A 22880-nucleotide genomic window follows, 5' to 3' on the forward strand; every position below is an offset into this window, starting at 1 on the left:
ACAGATGAGAGAGGGATAGAATCTTTGCTTGGCAAAGAAGAAAAGATCCACAACAAACAAATACAAAAGGAAGGTGATATTTAGGGAGTAAAGCATGTATTATTATTTTCCTACAGAGAGCTCTGAGGCACAACACCATTTAGTCTGTAGCAAGATAATTGACAAGAGCAACAGCAGTAGTGTATTCTAACTCATGACAGAAGGAGCAGTCAGATTTCCAGATCTACCTTAATTCCCAGCAGAGAAATAGAAAACACAACAAACACACAAGACGTAATTTTTTCCCAATTTAGCTCTCACTTGCTAAGCAAAGTAAGTGTGAACAAAAACTGTACTTTAAGAAAAGCATGCCTACAGCAAGCAACCTAGACTCAGTATACCACTCCTGATATAAACCTGTAACTGGACAAATGACAGCAAAAATAAGAGAACATTGAAAATGCTATCATTTCTGTAAAGCAGTGTGGTTACTTTCCCACAGTTAAATGTAAGTAGAAATGCAAATAGGAAAAGAACTGAGCTGAATTGCAGAATTAAGGTTGGAAGGGATCACAGTGTGTCATCTGGTCCCATCTTCCTCTCAAAACAATGTCATCCTAAAGCATCCTAAAACAATGTCATCCTAAAGGAGAGTGTCCAGATATGCATTCCTGAATACTTCCAGTGAGGGATACTCCACAACCTCTCTGGGCAGTCTGTTCCAGTGCTCAGTCACTCACAAAGGAAAGAACTTCTGCCTCGTGTTCAGGTGGAACTTCCCCACTTAGCAGTTTCTGCTCGTTGCCTCTTGTCCTATTGCTCAGCACCATGGAGAAGAGCCTGGCTCCTTCTCCTTGACACCCTCCCTTCAGATACTTATAGATATTAATAAATCAGAGGTAAAGTTCTTAATACAATTTTGATGCTGTATATTTGATTGTCTAGAAGTGCATTGACTTTGTCATAAAAACGTTGATGGAAGGAGTATTCAGGCATCCAACATCAGAATTTAAGGCTGATAATATTCATGTAATATTTTCTTGCTAAACTTCACCAAATTATTGCATTGCAAGTTGTGAGTTCAGTTTAATGAGATTTTATTTTTTTTCTTTTATCTATAGCAGTTCTTTGTCTATTTCTTGCTTAGGTATCAACTCATTACACCTAAATCATCACATGTCTTTCACTTTTAATAACTTTATTTCCTCCCATTGCATTTCCTATTCAACTTTCATTATCTTGAGAGGGAATCATCCAGTTACACACAGCATGGGATCATATCTCTCCTGCTGCTAGATGGATGTACTGCAGTTCAAGAATGCACATGACAATTTATTGTGCTCAAGCAGCAGTGTTCAGGAAGTTTCTTTACTTTAATTCAACAAATTTTAGCTTTTAGCTGTCTAAAGGCCTTTAGACTACAGGAAGGATGTGACCTCACATGAAATTAAAACTTAATGTGATAGGTGCATAAAATCCTCCTTATGTAGTTAATACATTAATGGAATCATAGGAGTGATTCAGCTAACCAACCACACATATCCACTGAAAATGTGTTTCAGATCCAAATTTTAAGTTACTTCTCCCAATCATTTCATTTGACCAGTCACTGATGTCATTTCACATGACCAGTCCTACAAGAATGGTGCCTAACATTTAACTGCAACACTCAACTTGAAAGAAAAAATCCAAACTGAACAGAGACAGACGTAACAAATTCAACAAATATTAAGTGGCGTCTCAGAATAAATCTCAGATCAGTCAAAATCACAGGAACAGGGACTCCTCACACAATACAAGGCACAAAAGATGCAGTGAATCAAGGATGAAAACAAAACCACCATCTGCCACAGAGGATGTTCACAACACCTTGCAGCATAGCTGCATGTGTGATTTTTAGAGTGTGGAAAGCTCAAAGTTCACATTTGCTGACCATAATATAAGCAGCAGCTTAGATTCAACACCAAAGCCATAGAAAAAGTAACTGATACCTATTTTGCTTTCCCAGCACACAATCTGTGACTCAACCCAACACTCCATGAAAATTGTTTGGCCTTGCCTAATTCTGTAAAACCAAAAGAGAGAATGGAGAAAGTTTCACGAATAGCAGAAAGTGAAATACTTGAATTACATATTTAAATGTTACCTGTCTCACAACAGATTTTTAGAACACTTAGCTCTTTCTCTTCAAGAAAAACCATGAAAGTTGCTACAGTAAAAAAACTCCAAAAGCAGCAATTCAATAGTAGTTCAAATGTCCATCTGAAGAAACAAAAACAAACCTTCTGATTTTCTTCTATTTCATTTTGCATTTTCTTGTCTACAGGTACTCTTGTCAATGATCTGTTAAAATAAAATATTTGTATCACTCAACCACTGTGTTTTTAAAAGAGCATTCTGTTATATGAAATTGGTATTTTAATTAAACATCCAGTGCACTGTAACTGAAGAATGCTGTAATTAAGTCTTGAAAAGAAGAGTAATGCAGTATCATAAATACTGAATTGTTAAGACAAATATAGTTCTGTGTTACTCTAGTTTCAGATTCAGGTTAATTTTTTTTTGCAGTAATATCATCAATGCATTTTTTACCACTCTCAATCTTTCCTCATGGCTTGTTTTTCTGGATGTATATTATAAAAAAGTAAGTTGCTTGGTCATCTAAATTATTACCTGAATACATACCACATTTGCATTTTAAGTTAATTTTACTGTCTCCATGGTGCTCAACTTTACAGCATGGAGAGCCATGGATTTGTCTGGACAAAGGCAAGGAAAACATGCAAACAATGACCACTTTAAAATTAGCTAAGACTTAGAAAAAAGAGATTTGCAGATAGAGACCCTAAAAATGTTCAGCATTCACAGACAGAAAAAGTTTTAGTTTCTTCAGTCATTCTATCTTTTGAAGGTAACACATTGATTTGTCTTTTTTACCTTTGATGAATGTTCTGGAAGACTATTTTATCTTCCCCTGCCACAGTGTATTGTTGGTGAAGTTTATAATTATCAGGCTTATCATAAAACACTTTCAGAGGCAAATTAATCTCTCCATGTTTTAAAAAAACCTAAACAGTATTAACCTAAATCTGACTGTCCTGACAAATAACAAAATAAATGTTCTAGTTGTCGCAGACACCTTTGTGTGAAAATCCTTTTCTAGGGATTTTTTCTTCCTGAGAAGCTGAGAGGCTTCAGGAACAAAATGTAAACAATGGTTATCTGCTGCTGTGGAATGCAACAGGTCCATCAGGGATTGGTCTCATCTGCTTGTTTGTAATTAATGGCCAATCACAGCAGGGCTGACTCGGACAGAGAGTCTGAGGCAGCTGCCTTTGTTATCATTCTTTTCTATTCCATTCTTAGCTTAGCTAGCCTTCTGAGATGAGACTTTCCCTTCTATTCTTTTAGTATAGTTTTAATGTAATGTATATCATAAAATAATAAATCAAGCCCTCTGAACATGGAGTCAACATTCTCGTCTCTTCCCTCACCTGAAAACCCCTGTGAACACCGTGACATCCTAGCTGCCTATATGAACACTTTTTTCAAAACAGGACTGCACATGTTTTAGCAAATGTGTAAAGGTCTTCAAGAAAAACTGGAACCATCTTAAACCTAAAAGTTCACTACACAAACTGAGAATGACCCTGCTAAGCCAGTTTCAAACTTGTGGAAAATAAAGCATTTAATAGTATAAATTCTCATCTCCCCCCCTAAAGAAACTGATTTAGAATAGATTGTGCTAGCATACTCCACATTTCTCACAATATGTCAGAAATAAGATATAAAATCAGTTTACTTTAAACAACTATTAAAGCTTTCCAGACCACCAAAGAGACATACTGTAGAAGCAAACAGTATGATTTCCAAGCTTGGTATTAGAGAGTTCTGAAGTAAAACATTTCAAAAAATACTTTAAAAACCTGAATTTTATCATGCTGAACTCAACAAAAATAGTAGGGCCTGCAACTTTCAGAAGCACGTGGAGTTGATAAAAAATGCACAGATAAAAAGGACAACTTGTGTATTTCCAAACAGCTCCTACTGTGAGTAGCTGGGCAGAAAAATAAAGCATAAATGGGAAAATAATAAAAAGACAAAAGAAAATACAAAGGTGGTCCAACATTAGCAAGGAATTAAAATATTCATCAGCAAAAGGTAAGCTTTAGATAGCTGTTCTAGTGATAAGAAAGCAATCCAAGGAATCATTAAACAGCTCCTTGTTCATGCATGGCAGTTGAGATTGCAGGATTCTAGCATAATTTTATGGAGAAATTGTGATGGTTGACCCTTGAAAAGGATGCCCTACCAGCCTGAGGTAACAAGCATACCTGTCAAAGACATCTGTTCATTTTGAGTTCCTTCTTTTGTTCAATTTTTTCAGCGCTTTATAAGATTTTTATTTATGTTTTTGTAATTGTCAAGTGAAAGACTAACTAAAGAGAAACACTTCAGTGGCGGAAAGTAAATGGACACTGTTTATCTTTCCACATGATGTAGGAATGTTCTTGAATCACCTTAAGGTTGAAATATTCTCTATAATTTTATGCATCTTTATTCTTACCTGAAAGAACATGTAGCCATATGGTACCGAAGGTTGAGGGGAAAAAAGGAAACCTTTCACAGGGTCATATGTTAACATTTGTGAATGATTAATAAATAGCAAGCAACAGAGCATTATAATACCTGATTATATGCTCTTTAAGAATGCAATAATATGACAAGTATATAAAAAATCAAAAATGAAAAATACCTTATAAAATGAATTATCAAAATGTTGCCATGACATATATCAGATGGTACACTGTCTACATCTGATGACATTTTGTAAAATCTACCTCAGACTAACCTTTTCAACCGGAAATACTGAGACACAAAAATACAGGTGGTAAATTAGAAAGTGAAAGAAAATTTCAGAAGAATGGTACATTAATTTTTTCAAGGTCTAAGGGAACCCCATTTTTAAGAAACATGCAGTATTTTATTTTCATAACTACAGTTCTAAAATTTGCATACAGCCTTCTTCAACCAAATTTTGTGTAAAAAAAAGGTTGTTTTCATGTAGAAATTGTCTGAAAGTTACACAGTTTAAAAACACTATTATTATAATGATTGGCTATTTCTCTAAAGTGACTAAGCAATATCTCTTCATTTCCTCTTTATTCTAGGTTCTTTTCTTCCAAACTAGTATTTTGATTCATCATGATTAGACTATTAATGAAATTTAGTCTGTGCACTATTTTTACACAATGCCCCTTTAAGTTGTCATTGTAGACCTACGAAATTTAAATTATTTAAATATTTGTAATTTCTCATGTTAAAAATAACATGCTAAATTACCATGTTAGAATAAATCATGCAGAACAGAAACAGTGATTCCCCTTTTAATAATTTTAAAGTCTTATTATACTTTTATTCAGAAAATACTTGAATAGTAGGTGAATTGAGCTCTCTAATGCCACAAATACACAACGCGAGTTGGAGTGGAATGTAACGATTTAATGACTTGTAAAATCCATGATTTAAATGTCACCTGGCACATTTCAAAATGACTTTTTTCCTGTCCTTTAAAGAACAGAACTGGACTTGAAGTTTGACATTAAGTATGCTTCCACTATCTCCTACTGGAAAGCTGAATTTTCTGATTGCTAATCTAAGTGCAAACTTATACCATACTATTTCATAATAATTATGCTTCAGGCATTTTAAAAGGCATTTTGCTTCCTTGACAGAAGATGTTCGTCCATTATGGTGTAGATTTTCTCCAACAGACAATCAGGGGTGACAATGAAATACTGTGATAATTAAACAAGAGTGGCAAAATGTGAAAGCACGCTGTGTTAAGAACCCTATTTAGCATCACATTTAATTCAGTAATTCAAGCAAATATTGCTGATAAGATTACATGAAGAACTTAATAAGTATGAAGAAAAGCATGTCTCAATTACAGTACTACTGGTTCACAAGAAAAATAATTTTTCATATTCAGATAGCTAAAATCAGGACATGTCTATTTATTTATTATTTCTCTTGAACTTTTATTTAGTAATCTGTTATGGAAGACAGATCTTCCCCAGTACGAATACTGCCATACAACAGCCAGGGCCCAATCTCAACAGTAACATTGTGCTCAGAACTAATGTGTGTGGATCCCCATGAAATTTATTAATGGTATTTTGCCTCTTCCCACCGTGACTAGTTCTGCTACTAATTCAACAGAAGTTTTCACCTGGGAAAATATCAGTCCAGTGAAATCCATGAGAACTAAGTGCCTCAAGTAATGATTAGCATGTCCTCATGACATCTCCTGCATCAGACAGGAAACATTTAAGAGACTGAACATGAGCTCTCCCTGGAGTTATCTTCTACTCAATGAAATTGCCTGGAATCCATCTAGTAAGCTGTCAAACATGAAAACATGAATATGTGACTGCAGGATTTGGATATAAATCTGTACTACTGTCATTACAGTCAAATACAAACAAAGATAGCATTTGAAAAAAAAAAAAAAGCTTAATACCATACCTGGCTCTTATTGGGAAGTTCTGAGCAATGTCTTTCATTACCTTTAAGGCGTCATAAACAGGGGTAGACATAATTCGAGTAGCTGCTTGAAAACTAAGATCTAGGATGGGGGAAGAAAAATAAAATTAAAAAAAAAGGAAGGCTGAATCAAAGTGAATAAGACATGCCTAGTTTAGCCTGATAAAATACTTCTTGGATGAAAAAATAGGTGAGCAAGAGGTGGAATGTTAACTTCTATTTTGTAATACTTTTAACAAGAAAAGAAATCAAAAGTAGGTTTCAGGACCCTTTCAACAGGCAAATAAGTTGTGATCTGTTGAAGCAACAACACCTAGTTGCTGCTATAGTGAGGAAGCTGTAAACTTAGGTCATACACTTAAAACCCTACATAAACTGTTAATAATTTCCATTTTATGCTGAACAGCTAGGATCCAAATATTCAAATACCACTGAGGCCAACTGACATGTTTTTACCTCCTTGCTTATCTCTGGTCAGGGCTGTCACTTAAAGAACTCCCCTTGCAGCACCCTAACACAGCTGAGTGCTGTGTAAGGCACCTTGAGCAAAAAGTACTTACAAATTACTTACCTAAAATATAAAAGCTCTTGAAAGACAACTCTTGAATGGTGTTTAGGTTCATTTATAAATAGAAGTGTGCCCTATACCTGAAGTAGTTTTGCTTAAATTTAGCTAGATTTTTACTTTGAAGCTAATTAAAGGAAATCAGAGAGAAGCTGAGCCATTAATTCAGCCACTGTAATTAGTCATTAAGAACGATCTAGAGAAAGCACCCTGTCATGTCAGCAGTAAGGGTATCAAAAAACTGCACCAAAAAATGTGGGGGCTGAAGACTGAAGATCCTGCACCATAAGCCAATACAAGTCTTCCTGACATAAATTAACAGCATCCCAACACTTAACTACTCAACACTAAGAACTGGTTCTTTGGGGAGCAGCACCAGTTTCCTTTTTTATATATGTAGCCATAACACCACAGAAAAGACTACCACTAAACAGAGATGTTGTACTGCCTTTTGAAGGTAGACATTAAAGTGATTGAAGTTTCATGGCTGCTTCAGCTTTAATATCAGCCAAGTGGCATCCAATCACACACAAAAAGAAAAATAGTCCAACCCATTATTTTCTTTTCCAATTTATTTTCCAAAGTCGATATCTCAAGAGAACTTTAAAGCAATATTTTTCAATAGTTTTTAATTTTGGACAAAGATAAATCCTGCAGTTGAACTTCACTGATAAAGGATTGCACATGAACTACGATTATCTCACACAGCTAATATCAGACTGGACATTGCTAGCAAGCTCTGTAAGATCAGGGTCCCAAAAGAAACTCAGGCTCAGATAATTGCTCAGTCTCCTTCACTGCACTAATATATAGGCAAACTAATTTTGATCAGGTTGTCCTCTAAAGCTGAAGACCGTAAGAGGGAAAATTTACTTGCATAAACTTGAATATTGTGACATTTTATGAGAGATTTATATTTAGTTCAAGCTACTGAGCGTCCTGCAAGTCACCAACACATAAGATTTAGCAATCAATGCATTTGTTTTCCTTTTCTACAGGAAAGCTTCCAAAAGCATTTTCTTCCACTTGATATTATATTTTAAAAAGGCACCGATGTGAACTCCAGTATACTGATAAAATTTATAAATTAAAGGAAACAAGCTGTCCTGACATGTATTTCATCCTAACCTAGCAGTCATGTCAAAATTATATCTTTTGCCAGACCTCTAAAAAAAGTATCTAAAACAAGTTTTAATACCTGAGATGATACATAAGGCAGAAAAACAGGTAATATATCTTTCCATCTTGTAAAATTACTTCAATGTTCCTTGAATTTCTAGCATGCAATACAAGGTTTCAGAACATGCCTTTTAAATACTTAAGGTATTAGGGGTTTTTTATTATGTCTCTTCTTTTAAAAAAAAGCTTTTATCATAATGTCAATACATTAAAATAACAAAAGAAACATTAAATAGAGTATTGTGTTAATTAAAAATAAAATTCAATACATACCCTGCATCTCCCAAACCTTCAGCGGTTCCATGTTGTTAGTAGTTTCAATTAGATGTTTTTTAAACTCCATGAGATTGTTTTTCAGATCAGGATGCATCCGTCTACAGTAAAACATTTTATTACAAAAAAGAATCAATTACATCCATCAATGTCTGCTCTTATCCACAGTACTGCTCACAGCTAACACTGTGTTCTTAGGATAACAACCAAGAATGAACTGTAATTCATTATTGAAACAAAAATATGGATTTTTGGGTGAGAAAGGTGATTTCTGAGGGCTAAACCCCAGTTAAAGAGAATTACAGAATCATTTAGGTCAGAAAGGAACTCCGAGGTCCTTAAGTCCAACCATTAGGGCAGCACTGTCAAGTCCACCACCAAACTATATCCCGAAGTGCCCCATCTACCCAGGCATGGCAACTCAACCACCCTCCTGGCCAGCCTGTCCCAATACTTGACAACTCTCCCTGTAAGGAAATTCTTACTGAATACCAGGAGTTCACTTATTTTGTAGAGATGTGTCTCAAAACCTGCCACATAAATGTAGATGGAATAAATGAAGTCAAAGATGGAATAGTATTAACATGCCATACAGGTAACTGTTTATTTAGCTCACTATGGGATGATGTATAAATAACTCAACTGTACTATACATTGACTGTAACTGAATGCACTTTTTGTGGCATTAACTACAAGAAGTATAGGCAATACAAAGTTGAGAACATGTTTTATAAACTGACAGCACTGACAAAATCAATCTACTGAGCACACAAATCATCTGTCAGAGCTAAAGAACATGGTACACAAAAGCTTAGCTATTTGTTTTGAGAACATAATAGGTAGGTAAAAAAGTTTTGAGGACAAATATTTCAGAGCCTGCTATAAGATATGCTTGAAAAAATTCTCCATTAAATTTCTAAACATTTTATGTCTTCTGCTTACATTCATAACTATTTCACAGCTGAGAAAAGTAAAACTTTTGACATGGCTGTAACAGAGGGACAATTTACAGACTACTGAAACATCTATTTCACCTACTGTATGAAAAGGAGAAGAGGAAAAAAACCCCAATGAATCTAGAAACAATGTCAAAAAGATAGAATTATCTGACAGCTTCACAAATCAGTCCCAGTGGAGAATCAAGAGACTAAGTATAGCTAAACCTAGCAAAACACAAGAAGAAAAAAAAGCTCAGATAAAGATATGGCATAAGCATTTGGTATTACCTGCTGTGCAGAATCTCAAACATATAGGTGAAACAACAGGGAAGCCTCAAGATCTGAGTGCACTTTTACCTCAACATGTTAGAGAACAAAAAGGCAGGAAGGGAGGGGATGGGCTCTCAAGAATTTAGACAGAATTAGCAGCTCTGAACTCTGAGATTTACAGAGTTTAGTGACAATATTTACAAACAAGTTTACTTCTTGTTTTAAATAATAAGAGAATGACATCTAGAGAAGACCCACATCCTCGAGGAATTTTGCTGAAGAAAAAAATTTAAGATCCATGACATGGATCTGTTACAGGAAAAGGGAAGCACTTTGGATGACTGATACCACAAAATGAATCCAGCTGAGGTCTGGAAGGAGTGCTAAGTAGGGTAACATTCAATTTCATTTAACAGACTGCAGCTTGGAGATAAGAGTTCCTGATGGAAGAGAATACTAACTCCAGAATGAGATGGTATCTATAATAAGCCCATCTTCCTAGAAGTATCACTCCTTAACTCTATGAAATCCATTACTGTCCTTCTTAAAAACACCTTGTGGAGATACAGCACTTGTGTTTGGATTTTTTGTGCTACTCTTGCATTTTGAAAACAACATTTTAATTCTAATTATGTAACAAATGTGAAATCAAAATGTTCTAAGTTTTTGTTAGTGTTACCCAGGCAGACATTTTTAATTTAAAAAGTTTACTGTATACATTCTAAGATAATTAGAAAACTAAAAGCAATACATTGAAAATAACAGAATAAAAAATCGTTGCATCTTTATGTTCACAAGACATAAAAAATAAAAAAAATCATAATTTCCACCAAATGAAGTAATTTTCAACATAAATCTCAATTATTCTATTAAAAAAACCCAAGTGGTTGAGGTTCCAGAAACAAATGTAAAAATTTAATTATAACTTCTATCAACTCACTTTAATTTGCCAAAGAGAAATCCTTGGACATCACTTTCCTCCTCCTCTTCCTCATCTTCCTCTTCTTTTGTCTCATTTGCTCCTGAATACATAACACATGTAGACAATATAAGCCAAGAAAGTTATTGTAGTATTATGTTTTCATGAATTATAAAACAGTTAATAGAAACATACAATCACAAAGTTGTCATTCTAACATGTAGTTTTAATTAAATTTATACTTACATATTTTGGCATCCAAATTAATTACTCTACAGAACTTTGCCACATCAAAATTAATTTTTAATATAATTCATTCAGTGGTAACAATTTCTATATAAAATTAAATAGGTGTGGTTTAACAGTTCACGTCACAAAACAGCCATTTCTCAGTTTGATTAAATGATAAGGTGTAACTCTCATCAGTCAACTACTACCAAATTTACACTTGAAAAGCCTGATGACCTTAAAGCATTTGAATCTCCAGCTGGCATTCAAGGTAAATTGTAGATCAGCTTCTTCCCCTTTAAAAAAACTGAACTATTTTTTGACATGACTCAAAGGTCATTAAACCTTAGTCTTACGAAAGAGAGTTAACTTTCCTGTTATCTTGTGAATGTCCCTGCAAAGTAATTTCTCTGTGTCCCCATGCTGTAGTTAGCACTTTCTATAGTAAATGTCTTATTGAAATACATTGTAATATGCACTAGTCCAAATTCTATATTCCATTCTACATCTTTTCTACAGAAGACTGTATTTCCAGAGAAATTCAGAAAAAAAAATTCAGTCTCCTCAGCCCTGAAACACTAATGTGTAGATACTGTAGCCATTAGACCACGAGTGATGCCAACAATCCTAGTAACTGAAGTACAAAGGTAAACAATCTCAAAATTACTGAGAGGAAGAAAACCAGATTGTGTTTTGAAGAGCCACAGAAAACAGCAATTAGAGTTTAGAAAATCAACTGTATCCTAAGCACAGATCTTTACAAATGTTCTCATGTATTTTGACTTCTTAGTTCCTAATACCTGAGATTTCCTTCTGTAGACAGAAATTAAGTATAACCTTCAAAATATTAATGACTAAATATTTTACAAACGGAAGATTTTAATGCATTTCAATAGTATCTCCAGAAAGATATCAAATCAATTCAAAAACCCACATACCTTTAACCTGGGTGTCATCTACTGCTTTATATTCTGTACTCTTTATTGCAAGTTCCACACCATATCCAGATAAATACATTTTCCTGGAAGTTGGTTTCTGCTTGACAATATTATTTTAACAGAAGAAAAAAACATAACTTACAAGATGTATTTAAAGGAGATTAACAATATTAGATATTTTATAACTTTAAAATGTTATGACATTTAAGTCATTACTTAAATTCATCTTTCAATTTAAAGTGTGAGGCATATTGACAGTCCACTGAGAAGGCATGTAAAAGAAGGTGACAATGTCTTTTATCTCCTGCAAATCACAGAAAAGCTGGTCAAAATTGTAGTCTTTACACAATACTAGAACAGGGACTATAACAGGCACAGCTCATAGCACCCTACACAATTACTGATGCCTCACAATTCACATTTTCAACTGATACTCATTTCTTTGTAATGTTGCCAGACTTCCAGGATGTTAAGAGGAAACACTCTATTTTTACATTAGACTTACTCTTTAAAAAAGTTTGGTAAAACAATCACTTTCTGCAAGGAGTATGAATAAAATGTATTAAAGTCTCACTGAGAAAAACAAGTTGCTACTTAATAAAAACAAACAACAGGTACTTCTAACTTTGGAGTGGAAGTTTGACATTCAATAGGGTAATTACACAAAACATACTTATTTCAGAATATATGTCCTAATTTGACCCAAATGTATGCAAATCCCCTTTCCAAAATGCAATTTGCACATGCACAGCAGCGATTTCTTGAAAGTCTTTTGAGCTTTAGCTTGAAAATTCTAAGAACCTTTCTATACTGAGAATCCTCCAGACTACAAGTGAAAACCCAGCAGGGCTGGGAGGCTTCTCTGTCCATCCACCAAGCAAAGGCAGAGGGAGCAGAGAGCACTCCATAAGTAGTCTCAGTGATACTGGTCAAAAAAAGAAAGAGACAGCAGAAAGACCCTACCTCTTCTGTTATCAATGTTCCCTCTTCTGGTATTTAATGTAAAAAAGGAGGGAGAATCCATCACAGTATGTACCAAAGAAGGTTGGTACAACCAATGGAGGTTGTGAGGAAGGAAGGGAAGAGAGGTCTGAAGAGAGAAAAGGTGCAGGCAAAAAGACAACATGCATTTGGGGAGACCATTGGGGAGACCATGGGGAGACCTGGCATAAGCCAGGCAGAGCAATGAGACATTTAATATGCAAGTAGGCATTTCATTGAAATAAAAGCATAAAAGAACAAAGTTCATTACAAACTAAACCTCATACAACTTTGAATTCAAGACTGGTTTCCTCAAATTCTCTATTTCATTACGGTGAGCAAACAACTCAAACTCATCTGCAAACTACGTATCTCAGCTCCCTGAAATTCCTGGTCTACAAAAATCACAGCAACCTCTCACTCCATCAGATTATTTTCAGATTAGTCACACTATTTAAGAGCTGTACTTTGAATATAAATCACAAAAGCCTTCCAATAATCAAAACTGGAGACAATACAGTTCTATGTACGGGTATTTTTGTTGTTTTGTGTCGGGGAAAAAAGTTAAGAATTCAGAAACATAATGTTTCAAATAGTGACACTATGGAAAACAAATATTTTTAAACTGGTCAATGATGTTGGCCATGATAGTCCATGCTGCTGTATCTCAATGAACATGAGATTATGTGGAGAATATGTAAAAAATATAATTAGTAATTTCTCAGTTCGATTCTCTATTCTACTTTCCATTTTTCTAATTCTTGTTACTAATATGATCAGTGTGCTGCACCAAGATTCACCAGAGATCTAACACTGTACAAAATCAAAAAAGAAGTATTTCAAGATCAGTAATGCAATCAGTGCTTGCATGCAGGATTGGGAATGTTACCATGCTTTCCTGGCTTCATAGTTTGTATTTGGTGAATTACTTACCTAGAGAGTTTTAATATTAGAAAATTTTCTAAGATTAGAAAATTATGTGTATTACACATAATTTAGGCAAACGCAGAAATAAACGTAGAAAAAGTGTTTTGTCAATAAGCAAGCAAAGCAAAGACAGAATGCTAACAGTTTACTGACAAAATGTTGATGTTTACTGAAACAATGTTGATTTGAATTGCATACCTGAACATAATGCCGGAGAACATAAACAATTTCCTCCTTTTGTGCCTTCTCAGATAAAATCTTGTGGAATTTGACAAAGTCTCTTGTGCCCATTTCTGCATACAGAATAACCACTGGGCCATCCTCTTTGAGAACTGGGAATTTATGGTCTACCTTATAAAGATATGGCCTGGGTCTGGTTTTAAAATAGATAATGGTGATATTATGAAGTCAGAAAATTACTAAAACAGTGGCAGTTTTTCTACTTCATAATTAAAAAAATAAAGCTAATAAGTGTTTATACACTAAAATTATACAAGCCATGTTAAAATCATCACAAAATAATGACTGCTCACAAACAAACCCAGAACAACAAATTCATAAGTTTAAGAAACTGAAAAATCAGCACCAGCTATAAATAACTGAAATATATTTTATCAAATCACAACACAAAGCATATGAAAAGTATAGCACTTGGGAGATTTTGTGCATCAGTAACAGCTTGAAACTTTTAATTTGAATGATACAGTACATCTATCAGAGATGCACAGAACAATCAGTGAGTAACAGAGTAGCAGAGGGAGATTCTGTGAAGTTTGAGAAAGCTGTCTATGCACCTGGAAACTAACTGGGGTTATACTATTTTGAAACCATCAGGCTCTGTTAATTTAGCTAATTTTGCAAATTTTGACTGCCTACCTACACTCCTAATTGAAAACCAGGACTAGAAAAGTTATGCTGCAATGGTTTCTTAGATGAATAAAGACATCTTCTGAATAAAACCTGAGAAAGATGGAGAAGTAACAGAGGATATAATTGAGTAATACACTCAAGGTACTAATTATTGATGAGCACACTTGTTCAAAGCTGCCTTTGCACTGACAATCAAAAGACCAGTAAACTGTCTCTAAGCATGCCCAAGACAAGCTAGGAAACTCTAATTCAACACACAGTACAGAACTGTGTGTGGTAGACACTCACTGAAGAGCCATACTCAAAAGGTGTGAGCAGAACACCACAGTTTCCTTGATGTAGATCTTTGGAACATATTCAATGTAAAAAACCATGGAATCATTTACACTGCAAAGGTAACCTTTGGAGGTAATGTGCTGCAATCCCTCACTTCAATCAGGAGTAATCTGTATGAGGTTACTCAGGGTTTTAGCATGTATGTTTATTATGTAAGTTTGGTAGGTATGCAATCAAGGACTCATTTGTAAGGCAGAAATAAAAGGAGGGGCCCATTTTAAGAATTAACTTGGGTGCAGGTAGTTGGGTGTCACAGAAATATCAGGCAAGTGGCCCCACTGCTATCACAGGACAAGGCAGACCAAATAGGTGAGATCCAGGAGTCTGAAATGTCTCTTGAATGAGTAACCTGTGTGGAAGAACTGCTCCAGATTTGCCCCAATAAAAGCATATGTGTGGGATGTGACTTGTGCAACTTCCTTCTCATAACCAGAGAAAAGAGCTACTACTTTCATGGAGAGAGTAGAAAACCTCAACCAAGTGAGCTTCTCCTTTTCTAACTAACTCTACTTCAACCAACTAAGGTGGTGACTGAATGCTGCCATGACTTGAATAGTGACAGTCTCATATCACAATGAACATGCTCCATGTTCATTAAGTGCTGCAATGAAATAACACTGCACAGAGCTCCTCTAATGACCTTGGGTTGAGAAGTGTTCAGCCCTTGTAAATCCAAGATAAGCCTCTGTTCTTTGTTTCTCTTCAACACTGAATAGTAGTGACAAGTAATTGATTCTCCTGCTCTTAGAACTGAAAGGTAATTAATTTCCTGCCATAAGAGATGCTCATAAGAAGGGTTCCTGAAAGACAAGGAAGAACAACTGGGCAGATGAAAAGAAAATTATAAAAAAATTAAATGGATGTGGAGCTCAGCACTTGCTAATCAGTTACTAGGGAAGTACAGGCAACTATATGCTTGTCTAGATAGTACCCAGGATAGGATGCAGAAACAAAGGAATAGAAGACAACAAACATGTACTGACAAATGTAAGGCACTGATTGTTTTGAGCAAAATGTGACTTCTGTTAATGGTTCTGCTCTTCACAGCGACAGCCCCAGAAACTTTACTGTTGTGTTTTGGACAGCTAGCAAGATAAGCAATCCCAACCATTTAACCATGTGTTCTTTGACATGCCCAGAACCCTTGAGCTCAGGAGCCATTGCACCTCCACACAAAATATTTCAAATGAGACCTACACAGTCCATTGCAAGATGGCTGAAAATGCAAAAGACATAATCGCTGTTGCATAGTCGCTGTTGCATAAAGGACTGAATGAAGCAAAACCTCAACCCTGACATGCAGAATATTTGGGCTCTCCTTAGTCCAAAGAGCCTGAGATTTCCTGAATGTTGGGTTGAGATGATGAATCCACACAAAAAGAATGCTGCAGCTTCTTCTTTCTCTTCCAGTGAGATTTGAAATTATCAGTCCCTAAAGTCAGGACACTTCTAGCATCCTCATCCAAATATGGTGAACAACTAAAAGCATAGCTTAAATTGGCCTGGCTGAACTGAAGAGTCATGACAGACAAAAGACATAGAAAGGAACACAGAAGAAAATACTTGGAAATAAAAAAATAATCAATAAATCAAAAAGATCTCTTTCTTCTAAGAAAAGACAGAAAAAGAATGACTGGTTTAGAGCAACCAGCTGTGACACAGCACACTGTCTCTTATATCACTTGTTCACCTGGTAGAAAACAAAGAGGAGCACAGCCCCATCATTATTACCTAGCCTAAATATCATCAGCACAGGTGAAGCATCTGCAACAAAGGGAACTAAGAGTGGGAACAATTACCTGAATATGTGAATGTGAACATGTTTTTCTCAGAGTCTAGCTCAGGTACTCTAAATATTTGAGTGACACAACTACTTTTGGGGTAGTGAGAAGGAGGGAAAATTTTGTCCCTTCAACTCTGAATGGTGTGATGTGACTAACTGCTAAGTTATTGAAAATAGAAGACCAATCAAATAAAGAAACTTCAGTTTTGATGCAAATTCTTAATGATTTCTCATTAAGACAAGTCTAACTCTCTCAATTCTAAATAATTCAGGATTCCATTGTTTATTGTTGTGATTTTCCAGAATTTTGTAAATTTGGAAATAATATCTCCAGAGAGGAGAATGTGCTGAATCCAGTTAATTGCTTTAGAAGTTTACTATATTCAGACATTGCAATAAAATGTTATGGTCTCATGATGCCTTAATATATGGCCACAAGAATTCAACAACATATAAAAATATCTGTAGTATTTTTTGGCTTTTATCTAGGAAAAAAAGACATTTTTAGACACTATTATTTTTTAGAAGAATATAATTGGTAAAAATGTGACACTGCAAAGTAGACAGTGAGTTGTTTTTACAGAAACCTTGGCTATTGAATAAACAAAAGACAATGATTTAGTAAGTTGTAATTGTATCAAGGGACTTAGAATACACCACAAATCACACCTGTAGAATACAAAATTATTTTCAGAAGCAACCAACCCTGAAAGAAACAAATTTATACGTTTTCAGGGTTCCTCTCCCCAATTTATATTTGACAGAAAGCAAAATTCAATAAATATACCCTACTAAATAATCTTTCAGCATATCTCCATGAAATGGCTGAGGGTATGAACACTAATGTATATCATGGTGACCATTGCAGGGAGGGAAAAAAGAAAAAAAAATTACACAGAGGTCTTAAAAAACCACAAAAATAACAGCTTTTTTTAAAATTTAGATTAAACATTACACTTTCATTATTCTGTTACTGGTATTTTGATAGGTTCTACACATTTTATTTCAGAGCTCAAATTAATTCTGGACTGATGTTAGTTACCACAGGACAAAACCTGCGGAAAGTGCTGATATAAAGAAAATCCAGGAAGAGGTGAGGAAGGGTTATGCCTTTCTATGCCCTGTCTATGAGGTAGACTCAACTACTTTTGAGTACTACTACTTCTACTCCTGTGCCAAGCCCTTGCATCCCAGACAACATCAACTGCAGTGACACTGACTATAAAGTACCCTGCTGACAGACCTGTGTCAGGTATGTGAAACTCTAAGTTTCTATAGAAAAGCACACTGTAACTTAAACCTGGCTATTCCCCCATTATTTTATTTTAAAACCTACTCTACTTTGATTCATAACTGATGAACTCTACTAATATTAAGCTCCTTAGTAATCTATTTTTCCTCTTAAACCAGATCATTATATTTACCTCTTAGTAGCCTTCTTCAGCAGCTTTTTTATTTCATTAGTCTTACAGGTGTGCTTCTCATGGATAACCACAAACGCACGGCAGCCTTCTGGTGGAGGTTCATCAGCTGCAATCTAATATTTCAACAATTATACTCAACCAGAATGCTCTGATTGCACTTAAACTCACATCCCTTTGATTAAAATAACTCAACAGCTGCCATTAAGCTGTGTTTCTAATTAAGCCCGTTCAAAAGTGGGTACATGTGGGGGGAAAAGAAAAAAAAAGAAAAAAATTAAAAGATTAAAACCCTATAACCTTTGTGAGGTGTAGTCTATTAAATGCAGTCATACTCCAGAAAATGAAAAGTAAATTTATGTTCTGTAAAGCCAGGACTGAGAAATCATCTCCACAAGCTAAAATCACAGCCTGCGATTCTCACTCTGAGATACTTTTAACTTTGGTTGCTATGAGCAATCACGTTAAAATCCCAAGATTAGACTTCTAAACCAATAAATGCCAAACAAATAATGTCAATTTTTGATATTCTCTCTTTCCCATCCCCTGCCTTTTTTTTTAAACTCTACTCAGCTATTCCAATATGAAGTGGAATCATGTGACTGCATGTCAGTGAGTCTGGATTCACCAGCTGAAAGGTAAAAACAAAGAGACATGAGTCTGAGATTATGATATTCCTCCAGAGAACACCTGCAAAACTCCCAAACTTTATTACAGCTTATTACCTTTCAGAAACATGGACTTTGCACCTCATCCTAAAGGTGGCATTACCAAAAGGAGGAGTAGCAATTTTAGGTTTAGAGGCACAGTGAATTTATGTCCTCTCACTTTTTCATTAATAAAGGCAGTTTTCCTAATTTTTCAACTTTTTACATACTAAAACAATGAGAAAGATGAGAAATCCACTAAATAGCAAATATAAATTACTTGAAGTTACAGGAAATGACCTACTCTGGAAATGTCTGAATTCCCACAGCATTATTTGAAGCAATGCAAAAAATCCCCATGACCTGATTTTTCAAAAAATTAACAACTGCAAAAAAAAAATCTACCCTGAAGGGAATGGTATCCATACAATTGAACATGAATATTTGTTCCTGCCAATATAACCAGCTTATAAAGCATCACCTTTATCACGTTTGATTCCAAATAATACTGGCATATATTTTACTGAATTGTAACAATGAACATTGTTTAGCCAAAATACCTCATTCAATCATGTACCAAATATATCACGCAATACTGTCACCTGCTGAAACATCTGAACAGTTGGAGAGTAAGCCCGTATGGAAAGTGCAAACTTCAACAGATTGATTTGCAAATTGGATAAAAATTGTCCTGCTTTCTTCAAGATTAAATTGTAATAGGAGTACTCTGAATCTGTCAAAGAGAGAAAAAAAAAGACAAGACAAACTTTTAGTATTTAGCACTAAATGATGTGGCATATCTACCTACACTACATAATAAGCAAGCATTAATGCCAGTGCAGCTTGGCATTCAAAAGTCTTCAGTGTTGTTCACTAATAACTGTTTTCTTTCCTACGAATCCAGAGGCCTAATAACACCAAAAAAAAAACCAAACCCCAACAAAAGAGAGCTCAATAGCACTAGTGAATATTGAAATTATTTTCAGCAATAAAAAACCCACTCAAAAAATCTATGTGGAAAGGCCTGAATAGAGCATTATTTTACAAATAATTTCCTAACATTTAGTTTTGAAACACTCCAACCATGCAAGATACATAAATAAAAATCTTCTGAAGGTGTCATTCTTTGGGCTACTCTCACATACTCTATTTCTTCCTTAAAAATATATGATAAACAAGAGTATGAGAATGGATACAACATGTGAAGTAGCTTCCTCGCTCCCTGTATATCTTGTATTTTCAAAGTCAAAATTAGGACTCTGAGCAAGAAGGTAAGTGGATGGTGCCTGGGAATGACAAAAGTGATAATACAGAACATTGGTTTGAAAATAATTAACCTTCAATTCTCATTCTACAGGCAAACTCAATTTTCATAACTAAGCAGCTTCTATCCTCTCATTTTCCTCTTTACAACCCTGTCGTAGTTGGAAAAAAAAAAAAAAAAATCTTCTTTTGCTCTTAAAGCCTTTAGTACCTTCTTTCTGCCTTCTCCTCCTTAAAACTCATTATTTAGAAAAGCTGAGTTGGCTGTAATTCACTAGAACAAACCACTTATATTAGAAAAGTACATAATCTGCATTTCAAGAAAGCTCCTTCCAATGAAGTATATGTGATGTCCTGGTTTCAGCAGAGGTAGAGGTAATTTTCTTCCTAGTAGGACATCAGGAAGAATTCTTTCACTGAAAGGGTGGTTGAGCATTGGAACAGGATGCTCAGGGAGGTGGTGCAGTCACCATCCCTGGAGGTGTTCAATAAGTGACTAGACGTGGCACTTGGTGCTATGATTTAACTGAGAGTGGCCATCAGTGAAAGGCTGGACTCAGCCTTGGAGGGCTTTTCCAACCTTAATCATTCTATGATTCGAAATGAGATGAATTTGGCTTCACACATTCAAAACATTGAATATAAAAATTTGGAAGCAACAAATCCTTCCAGATTGAAACTTTTTTTCAATAACTGTATTTTCCAATTTTCTTCAAATTATCTCCACAAAAATAAAATTAAACCCAAAATTCCTGCCTTTCCACTTGGCCTAAATAACATCCTACTAAAGACAATGAAGAGCCATTAAATATGTAATTCTAAAGATACTATCTCAAAATATTTTTACCACAAGTCTTTAATTTTTTTGTTTACTAATTTTATCTATGCTTTCACTGGTGTATTTAAAACAGCTGACATTTTTTTCCTGGAAGACGATTATGACTACTATGATTTCAATAAGTAAAAAAAAAGGATTTTTTTATTCTGCGTTCTAAAAGGACTGTACAACATTGACAGGGATCTATTAAATCATCCACTCCTACTACTCCAACTTCTATTAACACTGTTGTCTTCACTTAAAATATAATTGTACTTTGAACTTCACCAAGATACATGAATCTATGCCAAATGCAAACCAAATTTTTAGAGTTTATTACACACACAGAATCACACAGAATATTCTGACATGAAAGGAACTCACAAGGATCCTCAATTTCAACACTACAGTGAACTTAAGTGGACTCTTAAAGCCTGTACATGGATTGAACCTGTGATCTTGGTGTTATTAGCACCATGCTCTAATCAATTGAGCTAATTTCAGTTAATTAGAACTATGGTTTGAGCATTGCAAATTATTTTCACATAGTACCAAATCCTTTAAATTTGATACTACCTGCCCTCCAAGCTCATTTTAACATCGCCAAAAGAGTACAAATCATAGTAAATTTCCTATTTTGTTACAGGCAATCACAAAGAACCAGATTCTTCTGCTTATAAAATCCTGCATGACAGCATATTACTACTAAATAATTAACAAAGTCAATTTAAAAGTAAATAAGAGACCACATAAACAGGATACAGCTCCAGACTGCAGACATCTGAAGGCACATGTATGAACTTCACATCTGCAAACTTTCATCCTAGCCATGTGAAATATAGCCTAGTGGCCAACAAGAGCTGAAAAGCTCACTCTGAAGATGCCTTAATTTGTCTGCTGAAAAACTCTCAACTACTCCTGTAACCAAATTGATTAGATTGACTAAAGCAAGAACTGAACAGCCAGCGAAGCAAACTCACATTTAAATGCTGACATTTCCTATCCACAATTTACAGCAGTATCTTTTATCACAGGCAAGTTAAACATAATTAAAAGAGACAACCAGGGCAGTCACAAAACATAAGAAAAGTATTATAGCACAGGTCCTCAGGCCTCATGCACACACAGCACAAAGTTAACCTGAATATATGCTGGTAACCCACAAGAGAAGTCAAAGTACTGAGGCACAGGAGGTAAGGGGAGTAAATGTAAGGAACATAATTAATCAGAAGAACACAGTGTGCCAGAATAAGTACTTGGTGGGATGGATGGATGAGGATTGTTCCAAGTGCATAGATACAAATATCTGGATCCACAGATCAGCTAGGGAATTAGAGATCTCAGGTAACAGCAGTTCAGGCAATCACTGGCCAGTCAAATCTCTGTGCCATCCAAGCAAGATGCCAGTAAAGAGGGAATACTTTATTTTATTGCATTATTAGTATAGAAATAAGTTTGTGAAACTGATTCCTCTGGAATCTTTAAGGTTTATATACACAAAAAAATATTTCTTTAATTTAGTTGTGAATAATGTTTAGTCTTCTAAATTGCAAAAAACAATTTGCATGATGGGTTGTTTATATGAAATATACAGTTACATTTTTTTCCAGAGAAAATTGCTTCCATAGAGAAAATTTGTTTGCATTTTGGCTTTGTTTTGGTTTTTAACATATATTTATGAGGCTGCTGAAAATTCAATATATAAACTGAAGCACTTGGAAAGACAGTAAACACTCAAGTGATAATTAGTCAGCAGGGAACTGGCTACTTACTTTCCCTCAGTGATCACAAATTAACCTTTAGGGATAAAAAAGCAGCAGCAAGTTAAAAATGCCATCTTCAGTGTCTTTTAAGTGCTGGTATCAGTATGAAATTTTTGCAGCTTTCATTTCTCTTAATATACCTGCAGCCCAAAATAGGATCATCTGCCTTTCCTAGTATTTCACAAGCCTGGCAGAAAATATGTTGCACATTAAGTGCAACGTATTTTGTTGCAACAA

At 35.0% G+C, this 22880-nt stretch overlaps 1 protein-coding gene across 1 annotated transcript in view; it reads right to left on the minus strand.

Annotated features, from left to right (window-relative positions):
• Positions 1-22880, minus strand: part of UGGT2 (UDP-glucose glycoprotein glucosyltransferase 2) — a 75145-nt gene that overhangs the window by 46265 nt on the left and 6000 nt on the right. The window contains exons 3-10 of the mRNA XM_066545114.1: positions 19403-19533; positions 18157-18269; positions 13942-14116; positions 11836-11932; positions 10691-10772; positions 8543-8643; positions 6508-6607; positions 2262-2322 (exon numbers count right to left, since the gene is read on the minus strand). Of these exons, the coding sequence (XP_066401211.1) occupies positions 2262-2322; positions 6508-6607; positions 8543-8643; positions 10691-10772; positions 11836-11932; positions 13942-14116; positions 18157-18269; positions 19403-19533 (860 nt within the window). The remainder of the gene's footprint in view (positions 1-2261; positions 2323-6507; positions 6608-8542; positions 8644-10690; positions 10773-11835; positions 11933-13941; positions 14117-18156; positions 18270-19402; positions 19534-22880) is intronic.

This window comes from Molothrus aeneus, chromosome 2 (genome assembly GCF_037042795.1).
Source record: "Molothrus aeneus isolate 106 chromosome 2, BPBGC_Maene_1.0, whole genome shotgun sequence".
Taxonomy (NCBI): domain Eukaryota; kingdom Metazoa; phylum Chordata; class Aves; order Passeriformes; family Icteridae; genus Molothrus; species Molothrus aeneus.